The sequence below is a fragment of the Labeo rohita genome, unplaced genomic scaffold, assembly GCF_022985175.1.
Source record: "Labeo rohita strain BAU-BD-2019 unplaced genomic scaffold, IGBB_LRoh.1.0 scaffold_1202, whole genome shotgun sequence".
Classification (NCBI taxonomy): Eukaryota; Metazoa; Chordata; class Actinopteri; order Cypriniformes; family Cyprinidae; genus Labeo; species Labeo rohita.
This window is the reverse complement of record NW_026127343.1, coordinates 1-20,455: the sequence shown is the minus strand read 5'-3', so window position 1 is coordinate 20,455 and position 20,455 is coordinate 1. Positions and strand designations below refer to the sequence as shown.

Sequence of the window (20,455 nt, the reverse complement as noted above, 5' to 3'; positions counted from 1 at the left end):
TTCTTCAAGATAAGGTTAGAGCGGAGGCTGTCCCCCTCCACTTTACAAGTTTACGCAGCAACCATTGCTTGAATACCATGATGCATCGATGGCCTGTTCCCTGGGGAAGCACCACCTGATCGCCAGGTTCCTGAGAGGTGCTAGGAGGCTAATCCCCTCCCTCGCACCTCACTCCCTCTTGGGATCCCTCCGTTGTGCTATTAGGCCTCCGGGGGGCCCCCCTTTGGGCCGCTTGCATCAGTCGAGCTAAAATAGCTGTCTTTGAAGACATTGCTCCTGAGCGCGCTCACGTCCATCAAGAGGGTGGGGGACCTGCACACCCTCTCTGTCAGCGAGTCGTGCCTTGTGTTCGGTCCGGCTGATTCTCACGTGACCTTGAGACCCCGGCCTGGTTATGTGCCCAAGGTTCCCACCACTCCCCTTAGGGATCAGGTGGTGAGCCTGCAAGCTCTGCCCCCGGAGGAGGCAGACCCGGCCTTACGTTGCTGTGTCCCGTTTGTGCCTTGCGCACTTACGTGGACCGCACCCGGAGCCTCAGACGCTCCGAGCAGCTCTTGTTTGCTTTGGGGGCAGCAGAAGGGGAGTGCTGCCTCTAAGCAGAGGTTGGCTCATTGGGTGGTTGATGCCATCACCCTGGCTTACCAGTGTCAGGGTGAGCTGTGCCCCCTGGGAGTTCAAGCCCACTCCACCGGAGTGTCGCCTCCTCCTGGGCGTTGGCCCATGGCGCCTCTCTAGCAGACTTCTGTAGAGCTGCGGGCTGGGCGACACCAAACACCTTGCGAGACTTCAGTCTCCGCGTGGAGCCTGTCTCCTCCCGTGTGTTAAGGTAACATCAGGTAAATTGCGGGAGGACGGCTTGGTGTCGGCTTGCTGCGCCATTCCCTTGGATCCGTGCGCTTTCTCCCAGTTGTTCCCTAGGTGAACTCTGGGTTCTTCTTGCCCCCACAGTTCAGATTAGGCCGGAGTTTTCTGACTTTGTCCGGTAGGGGGTTCCTTCACCCCTCCCGGTCGTGGCATCTCCTCGGTCCATGGATTCTTCCATGTTCCCCTACCATTTTTTTCTGTCTTCCACGTGACCTCCTGGTCATCATCTCCGCCCCCCCAATGGTTGCTTCAGATACCTGGCATCCCTGGCGGGCCCATTATCTGGCTTACAGGGCGTTGGGAAGGTTACGTGTTGAGATCCATCTGTCCTGACACGCTTGCCTGTTGGCATTTGGATCTCAATCACATAACGCAGTTCAGAATTGTGGCGTTTTCCAGAGGGGACCCCAAATACGTCAGTTATGATGTAACGTCGTAGAGAACGACTGAAAGGGAACGTCTCGGTTACATCTGTAACCCTCGTTCCCTGAAGGAGGGAACGGAGACGTTACGTCCTCCTGCCACAATTCTGAACTGCACTGGGGGGCTCGAGTCCGGTTCAGCTCCTCAGCTTAAATCTGAATGAGTGGATGCACGCCGCCATCTTTTATACCCGTATGTACGGAGGAGTGGCTTGGCATGCAAAATCCACTCGCCAATTTTCATTGGCCTTTTCCAGTTAACTCAGAGGTGATTGACCTCCCAGGGGAGACCCCAAATACGTCAGTTATGACGTAACGTCTCCGTTCCCTCCTTCAGGGAACGAGAGTTACAGATGTAACCGAGATGTTTTATTAAACTTATCGGTAACACTTTACAATACGTCTGCATAAATATGCATTAATTCATGCTTAATTAATGCACAGAAAATCACGAGTAAAGTTAAGCACTCGGACACCACCCACGGCTCGCAAAAGGGCGGCAAAGAAAGGGCCCCTTCAAGTCATTGCTGCTAGGACAGATTCAAGTGAAGTTGCAGCTGCGTTTACTGAGCCAAGTCAAATTGCAGCTGCGTCTACTGAGTCAAGGCAAGTGACGGCTGTGTTTCCCGAGTCAAATCAAGTTGCAGCTGCATTTCCTGAGTCAAGGCAAGTTGCAGCTGTGTTTCCCGAGCCAAGTCAAGTTGCAGCTGTGTTTACGGAGCCAGGTCAAGTCGCAGCTGCGTCTCCTGAATCAAGTCAAGTTGCAGCTGCGTCTCCTGAGACAAGTCAAGTTGCAGCTGCGTCTGTTGAGTCAAGTCAAGTTGCAGCTGCATTTCCTGAGCCAAGTCAAGTTGCAGCTGCGTTTCCTGAGCCAAGTCAAGTTGCAGCTGCGTTCACAGAGCCAAGTCAAGAACCAGCGCGCACACCAGAGCCCGAGCTGCCTCCAGCACGCACACCAGAGCCCAAGCTGCCTCCAGCGCGCACACCAGAGCCCGAGCTGCCTCCAGCGTGCCCTCCAGAGGCGGAACTCTCTCCAACGTGCCCTCCAGAGCCAGTGCCTCCTCCAGCACGCCCTCCAGAGCCGGCGCCGCCCGTGCGCCCTCCTGTGCTTGCATCTAACAAGCCCGACCTTCCCATGCTCTCCTGGGCTGGCTACGCCCCTAAGTTCCCCCAAGAAAATCAGGGGCTACTCCCCTGATCAGCCATGGCCACCTGGACTGTATACTCGGCCATGGCTTCCTGAACCCCCTGACCAGCCATGGCCATATAGACTGTGTGCTCAGCCATGGCTCCCCGAACTCCTGGACCCGCCATGGCCGTTTGCGTCCCGAACTCCTGGACCCGCCATGGCATTATGGACGCTGTGTTCCGCCATGGCTCCCTGATCCGCCCTGGAGGTGTGCCTCCTTTGCACCCTGTGTCTGCCCGGCACGGACCTCTAGGGCGCCCACCCTCCCACCCCGGTGTATTTGTTACGGCGCGGGTCGCGGCTTATAGGGTGGGGGGGGGTAATGTCAGACCTCTGTGGACTGTTTTGTGTTTCCCTTTTGTATGCCCATATTTGGTCTTCCTGTTCCGCTTTTCATTAGTTACGTCACTGTTGTATTGTTCTCCTGTCTTTCCCTGATTGATTCTTTCTGTGTATTTAAGGTTGGTTGTGTCTAGTCAAGTTTGTCGGTTCTTACATTGTCATTCTGTTTTGTTTGATTACGTTGTGTTTGTTGTTTTGGATTTCCCCACTGTTCCCATCTGTTCTTGCCTTCCTTGTGGATTTATTAAATAATGTGTATGCATTGGACTTTCTTGTCTGCTCCTCGTTCCTTGCACACCACGAGTACGTGACACACCATCTGAAAAAAAAAAAAAAATACCATGATACACATTTTTGGTCATACCACCCAGCAGCACTATAGTGTAAATCAATGATTATTATATAATAACTGTTTATTTAATCTTCTTCAGGTGTTTTTGGTATTGGTTCAGAAGGACTGTCAGTGTTTGTGATGGAGGGAGATTCAGTGACTCTAAACACTGATGTTGAAACAAACCAAATTCAAGAGATTAGATGGTATTTTAATAAAAATATCATCGCTGAAATCAATAGAGATCTCAATAAGATCTGTACAGATGTTCAGTGTAAAGATGGTGATGAGAGATTCAGAGACAGACTGAAGCTGGATCATCAGACTGGATCTCTGACCATCACAAACACCAGAACCACAGACTCTGGACTTTATACACCACAGATCAACCGCAGCAGCCACAGCTCATATTGGAAATTCGGTGTTGCTGTTCATGGTGAGTCATTATGTTTTGTTTGTCTCATTTAAATCACATCACTTAATGTGTTTAATTATATGTGTTTTTTGCTACTGACCAACTTAACTGTATTTTGTAAATATAAACAAATCTTTATTTTGAAGTCTGCAACACACTCCAAAAAAAGTTGGAACAGAGGAAAAAATAAAAGTGAAAAGGTTATAGTATAACCAAATAAACGGGAAGTTTCAGCAAGTTTCTTTTGCAAGTCTTAGCTCATACATCTTTGGTGTAATCTCACCTTACTAAATGCCCCTCAAGAACAGCTCAGCGCCCCCCTTTGATCATCTCCAAATGGGGGTGGGAGCTCCAAAATAGGGCGTGGCTTCCTCCTATTGACAGTCAGGCACATGACACACATGTACAGTTTTTTCCCCCAATCAACTTTATAACGCATACTCCACCCCACAACTGATTCTAAAGATTTTATTGGTTTGTGACAATCACAGTGTTGATTTCCTACACCATGCTACAAAAATGCTAACCCCTAAACCTACCACACACCTGACTTTAACCTTAACCACTGAAATCAACTGCACGGTGAGTTTGGCACTGAATAGCCTGTTAAAGAAGGTTGCCATTCAGAAGATAAACAGTTAATAAGATTATGCGATATGAGATCACTGAGCTGGCCCGTTCCTGTCCAATTATTTTATAACAGTCCCCATGGTGTCTTGTCGGTGATTACATTGTCATTCTGGTCATGTTCGTCGCTGTTTCTGGTTCCCTGCTGTTTTCCCTGCTTTTGTTCTTATGCACATTTTGGATTATACTAATAAACTGCACATATTGGATTTCCACTCTCCTCCTGCTCATTCCCGCGCACACGACAACGTACACCGTGACAGTATTGTTGGCTATTGTTAAAAATATACCTGTGCTACTTAGGACTTGTTTTGTGGTCCAGGGTCACATATTTTCAACATATATAGCTCTTAGTACAAAATTGTCTTGTTAATGTCAAATTGTCATGACAAAGACACTGACCGGTTATGATGTACTGGTTTGTCAAGTTGTCATGTGCCATGTCATGATTATGAAGCTGTTATGTCAGTCTTATGCACACCCCTTCAAGTAAAGTGTTACTTTTTTGATAAGTAAACTGTTTGTATTTCTTAAAAATTGTTGTTTCAATTAATGTTGTGCGAGATAGTGTAACGGGACTCTTGTGAAGCGTGAGAGATCCAGGTGCGAGCTTTATTAAACACAACGTAGTCAAGACAGGCAGGGTCGATCTCCAAACAAACAGAAATATGTAGGGAAAGACAAAAGCAAAATCCAAATAAACAGGCAGGAGGTCAAAATCCAAGAGAGCAGTCCAAAGTAACAGATGAACAAGGCTATGAAACTCTGTTAGGAGCGCAGCTGTGTCTTGACTTGACTGAGAGAGATCAGTCGTGACTTGATTTGACTCAGGGAGGTCTGCTGCGACTTGACTCAGGGAGGTCTGTTGCAACTTGACTCAGGGAGGTCTGTCGCAACTTGACTTGACTCAGGGAGGTCTGCTGTGACCTGACTTGACTCAGGGGGTTCTGCCATGACCTGACTTGACTCAATGACTTGACTCGACTCGTGAAAAACAGCAGTGACTTGACTTGGTTCATGAGGATCAGCTGTGACTTGACTTGGCTCAGGAAGATCAGCTGTGGCTTGACTTGGTTCATGAAGGTCAGCTGTGACTTGACTTGGCTCATGAAGATCAACTCTGGCTTGACTTGGCTCATGAAGGTCAACTCTGGCTTGACTTGGCTCAGGAACAACAGCTGTGGCTTGACTTGGCTCGGGAACAACAGCAGTAACTTGACTTGGCTCATGAAGATCTGCTGTAACTTGGCTTGGCTCATGGAGATCAGCTGTGGTTTGGCTTAACATAGACAACCCAGCTGTAACTTGACTTGACTCAGGAACAACAGCTGTAACTTGACTTGACTCAGGAACAACAACTGTAACGTGACTTGACTCAGGAACAACAGTTGTGTCTTGGCTTGACTCATGGAGAACCTCTGTGTTGGCTTGACTCGTGGGGAACAGCTCTGTGTTTTGGCTTGACTCGTGGGGAACAGCTGTGACTTGGCTTGACTCATGGAGAACAGCTGTGTCCTGGCTTGACTCGTGGGGAACAGCTGTGACTTGGCTTGACTCATGGAGGACAGCTATGACTTGACTTGATTCAAGAACTACAGCTGTGACTTGGCTTGATTCAGAAGTAACAGCTGTAATTTGACGTGGCTCAGGAAACACAGCTGTCACTTGACTTGACACTGAAAGTACAGCCCTGACTTGACTTGATACCGGAGGAACAGGCATCACTTGATTTGCCTTGGGTATGGTAGACATGATGGGATGAGATACGGTTGAGATGATTTTAGCATGATGAGGCTCAGGCGTAGCAGCCATCTTGGCCGGTGACTCGGATGGGGCGGCCATCTTGTGGACTGGCTCTGGGAGGGTGGCCATGACAGGTGCAGACTCTGGAAGGGCGGCCCTGGAGCGGCAGGCATGATGTGAGCAGGTCTTGGAGCGGCAGACGTGACGTGAGCAGGTTTTGGTTTGGCAGGCTTAGTGTGAGAAGACTGTGGCTTGGTGGACATTAAACAGAACATAGTCAAGACAGGCAGGGTTGATTTCCAAACAAACAGTAATATGTAGGGCAAGACAAAAGCAAAATCCAAATAAACAGGCAGAAGGTCAAAATCCAAGAGAGCAGTCCAAATGTAACAAATAAACAAGGCTATGAAACTAGGCAAAAACTATGGCAATGAAACTAGACAAAACTATTGCAAAGAAACAAGGCAAAACTATGACTATGAAACAAAACCATGAAAAAAACAAAAACAAGGCTATGAAAACAGGGAAACCGCTTGGTAGAGTCTGCACAGGCAAAACAATACTTCGCAGAGTCCTGTTTGGAATGGCCCTCCTTAAATGGCCACCAAACAGGAAGTAACCATAGAAGCAGCAGAGGGAGCAGTAACAGTCAGTCAATGGGTGAGGGCTCCCTCTGCTGGCGTGGCGTTACAGATAGAACCTTATAATTCCAAGTGGAAAATGACTTTTTAGAATTATAAGGTTCTATCTGCATTTGGTCTGTTTCCAAAATCCCCATTTAAAAACTTAAGAGGGTTTTGATATTGTACATTTAGAATACATTTAGAGTCTCTGCCATTTTCATGTAGGAATTTTTGCTATATGGAATGCAAAAACTTTAAAGGTCAATATCTCAAAAACACCCAGAATGCAGATAGAACCTTATAATTCCAAGGCAGCAAAAGTATAACAAATCGTAGCCTTGGAATTATAAAGTTCTGAGTGGTTGAGCACATAATGTCAGACTGAATGTCATGAAGGAGCATGAAAATTGCTTTTACATTTAAACTTCTTGCATATTTTGTAGTTTGTTGTTTTCAGCAAAAGATCCTCTAGCAGCTTTTGTGTTGTTTGTTTCAGAAGTCCCTGCTGCTGAACGAGATCAAATGAAGATAAAGTCAGTGAAGGAGGGAGAATCTTTTTTTTAAAATCCTGATCCTGTGTTAAAAAACCCAAATGAACTGATGACGTGGTATTTTAATGACACTCCTATAGCTGAAATCACTGAGGATCATAGTAGGATTTGCACAGATGTTCAGTGTAAAGATGGTGATGAGAGATTCAGAGACAGACTGAAGCTGGATCAGCAGACTGGATCTCTGACCATCACAAACACCACAATCACAGACTCTGGAGTTTATAAACTAAAGATCAGCAGCAGCATCAGCAGCATCAGCAGGATCAGCATCATTAGGAGCTTCAGTGTCACTGTCATTGGTGAGTATCATTTAGTGATGATTCTCAGTAAATGTATCCACCTTTAATATCATAGGTGTCTGATCCACTTTGAGAAGTGAAAACGTTATCTTCACTTATTTTACTCTTCTAACTGCAGCAGAAACTTTAGTCTATTTTCAAGACAATGAATTTGGCAAAGACCATCAAAGGTTTCTATGTACAGCATGATTTGCAACATAGATCATTGTAGCCAGTCACACTGCAGCTGAAGTCATTGATAGTTTGATTATAAAGGGAGCACTCTTTGTTCACTTTCTGTACACATTATCTAATCTATTCACAATTAGAATAAAAGTTGCATTTTTCATGTTGATAAAAGGACCAATGGCCACATATACACTGCAAAGTTTCAAGAGAGACAACTGCATTTAAATGCAGAGTGAATCTGCTAAAATATCGTTCTACGAGTCACAGCCCAATTCAATGACTGACATAGTGATAAACATAGCAAAGGGTGGGACAAAATTAAAAAAAAAAAAAAATCTAATGCATCAAAATATATCTGTATTAAGTCTTGCAGTGTAAATATTATCATTTAATTTAAGTTGCCTCTGTGTCTGTGATTACAACATGTATAAGATAATAGCCACAATGCACAGGAGTTGTTTTTGTCTACCTGATGAACTTAATGAGTGGTTCATGTCACAGTCTTTGTCAAACGGGTCAGGTCGTGTTTTCTAAGTTCTGCAGGGCAGTGTCAGGGTGGTAAAAGAGGAGGAATCAGTTGCAGGGATAACAGAGGTTTATTGGGTTTCAAAAACAAACAGGAACTCAGAAAGCAATAGTTCAGGCACTGTCTGGTAACCAGGACAGACCAATCCAGTCCTAGGAAGTGAACTTCAGCCTAGCAGGATGCATCCAGAAAAGGGATCTCGCAGTGAATGGTTGAGAGCAACAGTTCCAGAGCAATGAGACAGGCGAACCCTCCAATGAGCTCCAGGGAACAGCGACGACAGGAGAGAGAGGAAGGGTGTTTACAGGAGGGCGAAGGTGGACGCCTGGTTGACTTGACTGCAATCCTCTGAGGCTGGTGGGCAACACAGATATTAACAGATCAGCTGGAGGGCAGGAAAGCAGGAAGAGCTGGGCAGCAAGGGAAGGGGAGAAAGGGGCAGGAATGGGGGAATCCAGTAGCCAAAGCCAATGGGGAAGCTGAAAAAACAAGGAACTAGATGGCACAAAAACAGGAAAATAAAGGAAAAATCCTAATATCAAAAAGAATAAAATAAAGCAGAACCTATGCAAGGCAAAACTTGATTACAACAGTTGCAGGATAATCTAAATAGACAAGAGCCAAGTTAACTCTGCAGAGCAGCAATTCGATCTGGCACAGGACAGAAAACAAGAGGGAAATATAAAGGGTGACTAATGATCAAAAAACAGGTGTAAACCCTAACAAGATAATAGGGTAACAAGAGGGGCGGGGTAACAATAGACAGAGCACATGGCAAACACAAATATCAACAGACAGCCATGTGCTCCAGACAACAATGACAATACAAACAAACCCAGATCAGACCGGTGCCTTGACAGGCAGGTGCACATTTACCAAAGAGGGCCCATGCAGGACTCATAGGTAATGCAGAGAAAATAAGGGTCCCAGTAAATGCTTGTGTTAAGTTACTTGGTATAAAAACTATGTGAAAATAACTTGGCATCAACTTCATTAAAAGCAGCTTTTCCACAAGCTGATGTAAATAGTAATATATAGATGGTGCACACAATGTCATTCACAAAAACACCAAATTTTGCAAACATTAATTTAACAATATAAGTTGTAACAATAAATTTCTTAATGTACATTACTGATAACTAAAAATAAACATAATTATTAAAATGAAAAACCATCAAGTGTAAAAGTCACAGCATCTGTGTTTTTCAACAAAAGTTGTAAAAGGAAATAAAAAGGCAGTAAAAACCCATTAAATAACCGTTTTTCTGTTGCATTTTTACAGTTATTATTATTATTATTATTATTATTATTATTATTATTATTTTTTTATAAACTTCATTTATTTATTTATTTATGTATTACATATTAATGTATTTTCCGTCAGTACATAAACTGATCAAATATACCTTGAGCCACTTTGGAAAAAGCTTCTGGTAGATGAATACAAATTCCTGTCAAACAGGAAGTCATGGCAGGCTAATTTCATCACCCTGGTGTGCTAAAAATGAAAATATGAATTTGGAATATACTTTAGAGCTATTTTACTTGTAAGAATTTTGAGGGATACCAATAATTGTGGGAATTGTGTATTAGAGAAAAAAACATTTTTTTTTTAGATTTTTGTACATTTAAACATATATAGAATTTTTTTATTTATTTATTTATTTATTTTTTTTTTGATGTACAAAAATCCAAAATACATTTTATTTTCTCTAATACACAATTCTGTTACTGTACTGTTACTGTACCATGCCCACACTTTGCCTTTAAATTGGTGTTATGTCAAAAGAAAAATTGAATTTATTACTGATCACACATTAGGTTTTTTAAAAGTCTTTTAATCATGATTTCATTAGTGCATTGTGCCCTTAGCATTTATGCTAGCAAGTGGAGTTTTTAGCAAAAATAATTAAAATAGTTAATTCTGTGACATCAACTCTGTTACCAAGGTAGAGTAACAATACTGACAATGCTGTAACAGAATTGACAGTCCACCAGGCCTTTCTGTTACTTTACAATTCTGTTGCTTGAAGGGTCAACTCTGTTTATGAACTATTTTCACAAAAAAATAAATTAATAAATGAAATTGTTTAAAATCTCATAAAGATTATTGAGATTAGGGCTGTCAAACGATTAATCGCGATTAATCGCATACAAAATAAAAGTTTGACTAATATGTGTGTGTGTGTGCTGTGTGTAATTATTATGTGTATATAAATACAAACACATTCATGTATATATTTAAGAAGTATTTACAAGTATATGTATTTATCATAATTTTTATATAATTATATTATATATAAATACGTTTGTCTTGTACATAAATAACACATTTCTCTTAAATATATACATGAATGTGTTTGTATTTATATATACATAACAATTACACACAGTACACACACATTTATTAAACGTATTTATCATTTTGTATGCGATTAATCACAATTAATCGTTTGACAGCACTAATTGAGATATTTTTGCACTCTCATAATATTTAAAAATTTTTTCTCCTTTTTTATTTTTTTAACTAGATATTGTATATAATACATTTTAGTTGAAAAATATTTGCTCCAAGTAGATGGTTCTGTGAAGACCATTTATTTTTTTGAAATTTTATTTATTTATTTATTTATTTTTGTAATTTTTAACGTAGGCATAGGTGAAATATTATCTCAGTTTCAAGTGCTGGAATGTAGGGACTTTTTGTCTAATGAAACAAGAAGCATTTTTCTTGTTATGATTTAATATTATTTCTACACATTGCCTAATTTGTCTGGAACATAGTTGTAAGAAAAAGTGATGAGGACGTAGAAGATCTTGATGAAGATGTTTATTGCAGCATAGCAGTGGCAAAGTACATGTTGTACCTTGAGTTCAACAGAGTCGGAATGAACCCAGAACATCATAATCTCAAACCTTTTACACAGTTACAGTTTACTACCCAATGAAGTTGCTCCTTTTGTAACAGCTGTGGTCTGTATGTTAATTAAGTTCCTGCACCCCTTTTCTGAGGTGGTTCTCAGTGTCTCACACCCGCTCCCATTCTACAATTGGTCACTTTTGCTTAGAATGTAATCATCCTAAATGGTCTAGAAACAACATAACTGTTGACTTTCTTCTTCTCTATAATAATTTAGCCATTTTGAGAAATGAGCATGATTAAACATATACTGTGGAGTGGAATCTGGGTCGAGGCAGACTATAGATACTTACAGACCCGTCCTTGATGCTCTTGGCCCGAAAGAAGCATCACATTCACTCCCTTATAAAGATTACACTTCCCTTCCTGGGTAGGTGCCCAGTGGTAGTGAAGCCTTGCCTTCCCTATATGGCCATCAGAGAATCTTACCCGTCTTTGAGTCGACACCTCATGCACACTGGTTATCACTCCATCCAATCAGGCAAAATTATCATAGACTTTTTACTCTGTCAAATCTCCTTGGTCTTTGATGGAAATCATCAGATAATCTAGAACATTCTCTCCTACCAAAGAAGCAACAGCTAAACGTAATTACTTAATGTTCTTTTTTTTTTTTTTTTTTTTGATACAGATGGAGGGTCAGTGTCTGTGATGGAAGGAGATTCAGTCACTCTACAGACTGGGATTAAAACAAAACAACCAGAAAGGATTGAGTGGTATTTTAATGGCTTTCAAATAGCTAAAATCACTGGAGATCTTAGTAATATCTGTACAGATGTTCAGTGTAAAGATGCTGATGAGAGATTCAGAGACAGACTGAAGCTGGATCATCAGACTGGATCTCTGACCATCACAAACATCAGAACCACAGACTCTGGACTTTATCATCTACAGATCAACAGCAGAAGAGGCAAAATCAGGACAAAGATTTTCATTGTTGCTGTATCTGGTGAGTCATTATGCTTAAAAGCAAGTTTAATTTGATGTTAATGTATTAAGTGATGTTTTTTTTTTTTTTTTTCAGTGACATTAGGTAGTTTTTTTTTTCTTTTTATCGTTAATTCACATAAAGTATATAGATAATTTTTGAAAATTTGAATTTGCCGATGTAATTATAAATTAAGTTCAATAAGAAATGCACAGGCAAACACACAGACCACATCGGAAATGTTTAAGGGAACCACAACTAGTGATGAACATGGCTGGAACATGCTTATCAATGTCTACTCTGAAAGATGAGATTTTTGTTTATTTTAACATCCTGATCATATGATTACTTGGCTTTTTTTTTTTTTTTTGATATTATTAGCCTAAATAAACTGACGAAATACAGAATTACTGTAACTGTGAAAAATGATGCAAGCTGGCTAACTTACTTTTACAACTTCCCTTACAAAAATAACCATAGCATTATTGGGGTCCCTTTGAGACATTTCCCTTAAAAAAATTATCATTAGTTTATTATAGTAAAAATGTAGTGTAATAAATTGTATTTATTTGGTGTATTTTAAACTTGTATAACCACAGTTTTACTTCAAATATCATTGTTGAACTATGGTAAGTCAGTGTGGCAAATTTGGTTAATGTGTGGCTATCATGGTTTAACTATAGTAACCATGTTTTTTTGTGTGTTTTTTTTTTTTTTTTCTTGGTTAATTTTCGTAAGGGTTTCATTGTGGTCTGTGTATTTGCAGCATGTTTCTGTATTTGGTTGTGTTGCAAGTATTTGCACATATGTGCTGTCAAACTGATAAAGATGTTTTCCTAATTTGCTGGTGGTGGTGGTGTTTTTGTTTTTTTTTTTTTTTTTAATTTGCGTGTGTTTTATGAAGTTGCAGCGCGTTGAGCTCTCTCGGCCACCATAAAGAATGCAGTTCCTGATTCTCACTAGATAGGTGCCTTGCGAAAGTATCCATATCCCTTCTTCTTTTTTTTTTCACATTTTGTTATATTGGATTCAATCTTTTCGGCAACTTGTTTTCTTTCATTTAGGACTGGTTTTGTGTTTCTATTTGCATTAGATTAATCGTAGGCCTCATTTATCTGAAAGTAGGCAAAACTGTACAAAACTGCACTTGTCAAAAATGGCCGGCCATTGAAAGTGAATGGGGAAGAATGAAAGTAAGAGAAACAACTAGTGTTCAGGAGCATTTTGTGCTTGCAAATATAAAGGCCTTGGACCTGTGCATGTAGATGCATGTATAGTCACACAAACTATTGTGAGTATTATATTTATTTCATCCTACCTTGGACTGCATGCAATATGCTTTTATGATAACTCTCTCTGTGATAAACCTCTCACACGCTCAAACTGCCTTGTCTTTAGCCTAGGTTTTGAGGCTTCCAGGTTCTCACAAAGTAGACAAAAGTTTACAAATAAATGCTTGTTGTTTCATAATATTGTTTCAGTTTGACAGTGTCAGTGTGCAGGATATATATAACTAAAATAACAGTTTTGGTTTGTTGTTCCATGAAATGTTATAATGTAAATAATCTCAATGTGTTCTTTCTTGTATGTCATGATGGTCAGATTTAACATGAACAGCATAAGTGTTACTTTGTGCCCCTCTTCAGAAAATAAAATAATTTCAAAATAAAGATCCTGTTTTTTGTGATCTTCCCCATTCACTTTCAATGGCTGGCCATTTTTGACGAGTGTGACTTTGTGCAATTTTGTACAAAATAAAAGCATTTAAACGCAAACTTCCTGATTAAACATTCCAGCACATTAGTGTGTGATTAATTGGATGCAGACAGAAACACAAAACCAGTCCTAAATGAAAGAAAACAAGTTGACAAAAAGATTGAATCTAATATTTGGTGATAATATAGCATAATGACAGATTTATAAGCAATTGTTTGGAGTCCGGTCATTTTTGACCGGGAACACCACAAGTTTGACTTTTTGCAATTTTGTACAAAATAAAAGCATTTAAAAGCAAACTTCCTGATTAAACATTAAAGCACATTAGTGTGAGAAACAGTGCACATTTTCATAATTTTTTCTCTCATATTGTGAAAATTACTCATAAAAAATTATTTTTTCAGTCAAAAAATGAGGTACCTTCTCTCAGAAAAACGAGGCCTACGATAAGTTGACAAAAAGAATGAATCTAATCTTTAGTGATAATATAGCATAAGGAGAGATTTAAAAGCAGTTGTTTAGAGTCCGGTCAAGTTTGACTAAGTGTGACTAAGTGAAATAAAACCCACAAAAAATTACGAAAATTAGAAAAAAAAAATCTGAGATGTACTTATACCCTGTGTGAACAAAGTCAGTAAGTCTGAGTCCAATGCGATAACGTTAACTAGTATTTTTGGGAAAAAGAAAATCTTTTCCAGGTCAATTTGACCTGAACACAACCAGAGGGTTAAATCCATTTAATTTAAGTCGCAGACGAGGCATAGACGTGACGTACACGTCACGCAGACATCACGTAAATCACGTGTGGCAGTGAAGTGTGGAGCCAGACATCACGCGCATGGCGTTCTGACAGGCTCTTTAATATAATGCTGCTATGGCGTGTACCCCATGCCAAAATCAAGCGTCCATTCGACCGACCGACCGGCTAATCGAACGTCTAACCGAATGTCTAACTGAACGTCTTGTGCTTTGAGTGTCTTATAGGACGCGTGACCCACGTGACGACCTGACATGACGTCAACGTCATGAAATTACTTGTTTTTTAAAATGTAATGAGCTTAACTGCTCTTTAGAGACTACAAATGAACATTACAACAACTGGATGTACATATTTGATAACAATACCCAACTATTTTTTTTTTAGCTGATTTGAACTATGTAAGGAACCACACTGTTGTTTAAAGATACTAAATAGGCATGACAGGCAGATTTTGTATACCTAAAATAACACTTAAACAGTTCTCCTGAACCCTAGCTTATGCCTGTGTGTAGGTCTATGTGTATTTTACTTTCAAAGAGTGTTTTACTGTAGACATTATTTGTATGAACACTTGTATATAACACCTTTTATAGTTATGTTTGTTAGTCGGCTTTGCGTATACCCACACTGATGCGCATCATTTATTAGCCAAAATCATGACAGTCCACCACATAATCTTTTTCCGTTTAACTTCAGCGCATAAATTCTATATCGATAGTTCAAATGTTGCAAAAAATTGTTTGGAAACACTTTTTTGCAAAGAAAAGGAGCTTCAACCCAAATAAATGTGGTGTCACAACTGAATTAGCCTATAGGCAGCATCAGTGTTTGTGGTGTTGCTCACGCATCTTAAAAAGGAAATGAAAAATAAGCATTTAATAATTAAAGAGAATATATAAACACCGATTGAATCTTAAACATAAAATCTCACAAATGAACGAATGTCAAAGTCCATCCAACCGTTCGCCGCTTATCCTTTGGGCTGGACTGGATCACAGTATCTCGTGCCGCATAGACAGTGAAACGGTCTGAAATACGAGTAATAATGTTTAGGCCTACTATAAACAGTTAATATAACAATAAAGTTTATTGTTAACTACAAACTCATATTGTGTTCAGTTCTACACAGCTTTGCATCAACTGAATGTGTAAATTTGACAGCGCAGTCACAGGCTAAACTTTCAGATAAAAGTAAATTGTAGCCTGCAATAAAATACCCATAATATAAAATGTTCTTAAATCCTTCATTATTAATTATTAAATCGGTTCTAATAATAAGCCAAAAAGGGTTTTTGCAAAATTTTTATGTAACATGTTCCTACATGCTTACACGTTGTTAACACGTATCATAGACGTTTGGTCGGAAGTGTGAGTAACCGATCGTCTTTCTAACGCAATATCTACATGTGAAGACACGTTGTGTGCGTTTACCTTCTTGTAACTTCATATGCTTAAGATAACTGGTCTTGGTTTGAACAATGCTGATTTAAAAAGTTGTGCAAGCCTATTATTAAAATAAAATAGTGTGATCCTGCAGCAGTGGCTTCTTTATTATAGGCTAATAAACCAGACACGTGTTGACATAAATTTTTTTTAAAAAAAAAAAGCTATTCCACAATGAGTTCTTCATAAACCGTTAAAATATTTCAAATAGCCTACATAATTCATGGCAGGCTTGACAAAAACAAGAAAGCTAATTTAAAATTTTAAAAATAAATATTATTTAACAAATAGTCTAATTGTTCTGAGAGTGAGACTGTTATGCTCTTTGTAGAGGACGTTGGGATGGAGGCCATCTAAGAAAATTATATTTCCCCCATTAAAATTTAAATATAAGGAGCAGATGTCACGGCTGTGTGTCGAATGAGATGAACGACGGCGGAATATGATGAAAAGTCTTTAATAAATTTCACAAACGGTAACGCCAGACAGGAACAGAAGGGAAACACACACACCAACATAACTTTAACATCCGACAACCAAACAATGAACAAAATCCAACTTATAAAGGTGTGCTAACGATACAAAGACAGGTGTGGGTGATTAACCAATAATGACTTAACAAGGAACGGAACAGGAAAAACCATATATGGACACAAGAGAGAGGAACCAACAAAACAGTCCAAGGGGGGGTGTGACAAAGGGCAAAACCAACACAAACAGTCCAAGGGGTCTGACAGCAGATAGGCTATTTAATTTCAGAATATTTATATAGGCTATATGCTTTTAACGTACTTAAAATGACAGTGAAATCTTCAAGTCTGCTTTGACTTAGTTTCAAGTCTGCATGTAGCCTAAATATGACAATCAAATAAATTACAGGCTAATAGCTTATACCCAATGTTATTTCGAAAAAAATGAATTTAACTTTTATGTCAGACACATTTTAAAGGCCAATGATAGAAGATTGCATAGTTCCAATCCTAAAACATTATGTGATTATAAAAATGTACAGTACTGTGCAAAAGTTTTAGGCCAGTAGTATTTTCACCAGCTAAAAAAATGGTTTAAATGGTAATGGTTGCTGTAGTGTGTCAGTAAAAAATATTGGTTTACATTTTCAAACAATCTGTTTGCCATTAATTGTAATAATCTAGTGAGATTTTTGTTTGCACAAGGAGTCTGACAACAGCCAGTGCTCCACACTGATCTAATCTCATCATCATCCAGTCTTCCTGGAATGACATGAAGACACAGAACAAACTGAAACAGAGTAAATCCAGAAGAACTGTGGCAACGTCTCCAAGATGCTTCAAGAGACCTACCTGCAAAGCTACCTGAAAAATATTGCGCGAGTGCACCTAGGGCAAAAGCTGCTGTAAACCAATTGTTGATTTAATTTAGTTAATATAAGGTAATTGATAAAGAAAATCTATTTATGACAGCATCCTCATTTTACAGCATTTTTACACAAGTGCCTAAAACTTTTAACAGTGCTGCAGCTTTGCAGGTAAGTTTCTTGAAGCATCCTGGAGACTTTGTTCTGTTTCTTCATGTCATTCCAGACATGAAGGTCTGGATGATGATGAGATCAGATCTCAGCACTCGCTGTTGTCAGACTCCTTGTGCAAAATCTCACTGGATTATTATGATTAATGGCAAAACTAATGTTTGTAAATGTAATCTGATATTTCCTGCTGACACACTACAGCAAAAGACCGACTTTAACTGACTTTAAACCATTTTTTAGCTGATGAACTTACTAGTGGCCTAAGACTTTTGCACAGTACTGTAGCTAACATGATCTTAATTTTACAATAAAATCTATAAGGAAGTGTGGCATGTATGGTCTGAGATGAATATAAAAACAAATGTATATGTGTTCTTAGATATTTGTCTGGGTCTCAAAAGGAAATATCTGTTTTTGATCAGTAGATATCTCTCTCATAAATGCAAACGAATGTGATGTTCTTTATTTCATCGAAAATAACTCCAAAATCAGAACAAAAAACACGCTTATTACTTGATACATTTTTATTTTTATTTATAATTTAAACTAAACAAACATAACTATAAAAGGTGTTATATACAAATGTTCATACAAATAATGTCTACAGTAAAACACTCTTTGAAAGTAAAATACACATAGACCTACACACTGTCAGGCATTCACCACAGCCACCTTCATCTGCCACACCTCCGGTAGCGCAACCCACTCGATCAGCCTCACCCGAATTCTAATTCACATCACCTGTTCCTCGTTGAGCCACACCCTATAAATAGGACCCTCTGCCACTTGCTCATTGTCTGGTCTACCGTTCACATGCTGATTCTGACTCTCCATGCTTTGCGTGCTGATTTGATGTGGCGTGGCTCTTCCCCTGGACTCTTGGACTACTACAGCTCTCCTAAGCATTCAGTTAAGAATACTATTTACTGTTTAAATCTTTGTCTATTAAATAAGACTGCTGTTATTAAATTATTGGCTTGGATTGGCACTCATCTCTCCTCTCCTCCATCCCCTCATGTGTGCGTGTGTTCGTGTGTGCGTGTGTGTGTGTGTGTGTGTGACACACACAGGCATAAGCTAGGGTTCAGGAGAACTGTTTAAGTGTTATTTTAGGTATACAAAATCTGCCTGTCATGCCTATTTAGTATCTTTAAACAGCAGTTTGGTTCCTTACATAGTTCAAATCAGCTAATAAAAATAGTTGGGTATTGTTATCAAATATGTACATCCAGTTGTTGTAATGTTCATTTGTAGTCTCTAAAGAGCAGTTAAGCTCATTACATTTTAAAAACCAGATAATTTCATGACGTTGACGTCACGTCAGGTCGTCACGTGGGTCACCCGTCCTATAAGACACTCAAAGCACAAGACGTTCGATTAGCCGGTCGGTCGATTGGTCGGTTGGACGCTTGATTTTGGCACAGGGTACGCGTCATATGCGCACTGTGTATTTCCATCCGGACTCACGTCATTCCTTTTCTTTGGCACTTTCACAATACGATCCGTGAGCCTTTTTAACTGTCACCTTATGAAATAAAGTAAACATTTTACATGTCAAGTGACAAAAACAATATACATTTCTTTTTCAGAACTGGAAAAAATATACAAAATAAAAAGTAAACTAATTTAACAAATTGCTGACTTATGACTTATTTATTATATTACCCCGTTTCCACTGGGTAACACTTGCTTAAAATAAGTAAAATACCCTTGATTTAAGAATATTTTACTTACCCCACTGGCAGATAATTTTACTTGTGTCCAGGGGGAAAAACTACATTTAAGTGCATTTTGCTTTTATCCTTTTACTTATCTCGTAAATGCATCTCTTAATTTAAGATTTTAGATATTTTGACTAAAAACCTAAAAACAAGACAAAAATACTAAGTAAGATAAGATTTTTTTTTTTTTGCAGTGTAATAAAATGTTTTTTTTTTTTTTTTTTTTGGGTGTTGTCATTATGTTGTATGGAGTGTAGATTGATGTGAAAAGAAAGTAATTTAAAGCAGTTAAACATAAGGCAGCAAAAAAAAAAAAAGAAGGGGTATGAATTCTTTCGCAAGGCATGGTATGTATATATATACACGTTCGTTCGTTCTTCTGTCAAGTGTTCCCTGTTTTGTGTTTTGATCATTTTAAGTGATGTAATTGTGTGGGTAATAATAATGGGTAAATTTCAAATTGAGTCAGTGAAAATCCTGTGTATGAATCCACAAATATGTTATAGAAAGTGTCAGGGTTCTGTCACTTCTGTCTGGCTTATTCCTGGTCTTGTGACAGCCCTGACACTCATGTATTGGGTTGTATGATGCACAAGATCATCCATTACATGTATTTTGTGTAATTTTGCTTGAGTGTAATTAACTGTTTGTTTCTTCTTCAGGTTTTCTCGGTGTCGGTGAAGATGGATTATCAGCATTTGTGATGGAGGAAGATTCAGTCACTCTACACTCTGATATTCAGAAAAGCCAACAGAAATGTATTAAATGGTTTATGAATGGCATTCGCATTGCTGTAATCACTGGAGATCTTAGTTCTATCTGTACAGATGTTCAGTGTAATGAAGGTACTGAGAGATTCAGAAACAGACTGAAGCTGGATCATAAAACTGGATCTCTGACCATCACAAACATCTCAATCACAGACTCTGGATTTTATCGACTAGAGATCATGAGCAACACCAGTGAAATTACATTTGGTGTTGAAGTCCATAGTGAGTTATTAGGTTTTAAAGCAAGTCTTGTATATTTAAAACTCATGTTTACATGAGTTTCTTTTAGAATATTTCTTTCATGTTCCCGTTTTCATGTTATAGTACAGTACATAGATCAGTTAGTGGCAAATGTCCCCTCCAGAATTTCACGTATCAGCATACAGTTGGTCTTTGGAACGCTGCCATATACAGTTTTGGGTGTTTAATTGTTAATTTTACGATAGCTTCAAGTGCAGTTAATTATTTGTCATGCTATACGTGCAAACAGACAACAACGTTGTTGAAGTCATGCTCTTTTGTATGTCATCAAATCTTTGGCCACTGCCATGTCTGTATGCTGTTGCAAAATATGGCAAAAAGTCCTA

The 20,455-nt window shown here is 39.3% G+C and overlaps 1 protein-coding gene across 1 annotated transcript; it reads left to right on the top strand.

Annotated features, from left to right (window-relative positions):
* Positions 1-2,780: 2,780 nt before the first annotated feature.
* LOC127157809 (uncharacterized) lies at positions 2,781-20,449 on the top strand. Its single transcript, XM_051101021.1, has 4 exons — positions 2,781-3,584; positions 7,053-7,409; positions 11,655-11,972; positions 19,761-20,449. The coding sequence occupies exons 2-4, from the start codon at positions 7,157-7,159 to the stop codon at positions 20,144-20,146; spliced, it is 957 nt and encodes a 318-aa protein (XP_050956978.1). The 5' UTR covers positions 2,781-3,584; positions 7,053-7,156; the 3' UTR covers positions 20,147-20,449.
* The last annotated feature ends 6 nt before the right edge of the window (positions 20,450-20,455 follow it).

Excerpts from the sequence above, each read along its gene's own strand:
- LOC127157809 (XM_051101021.1), top strand. The coding sequence starts at position 7,157 with ATGACGTGGTATTTTAATGACACTCCTATAGCTGAAATCACTGAGGAT. Across the intron at positions 7,410-11,654 it reads CTTCAGTGTCACTGTCATTG|ATGGAGGGTCAGTGTCTGTG; the intron begins GTGAGTATCATT and ends TTTTTGATACAG. Across the intron at positions 11,973-19,760 it reads TTTCATTGTTGCTGTATCTG|GTTTTCTCGGTGTCGGTGAA; the intron begins GTGAGTCATTAT and ends TTTCTTCTTCAG.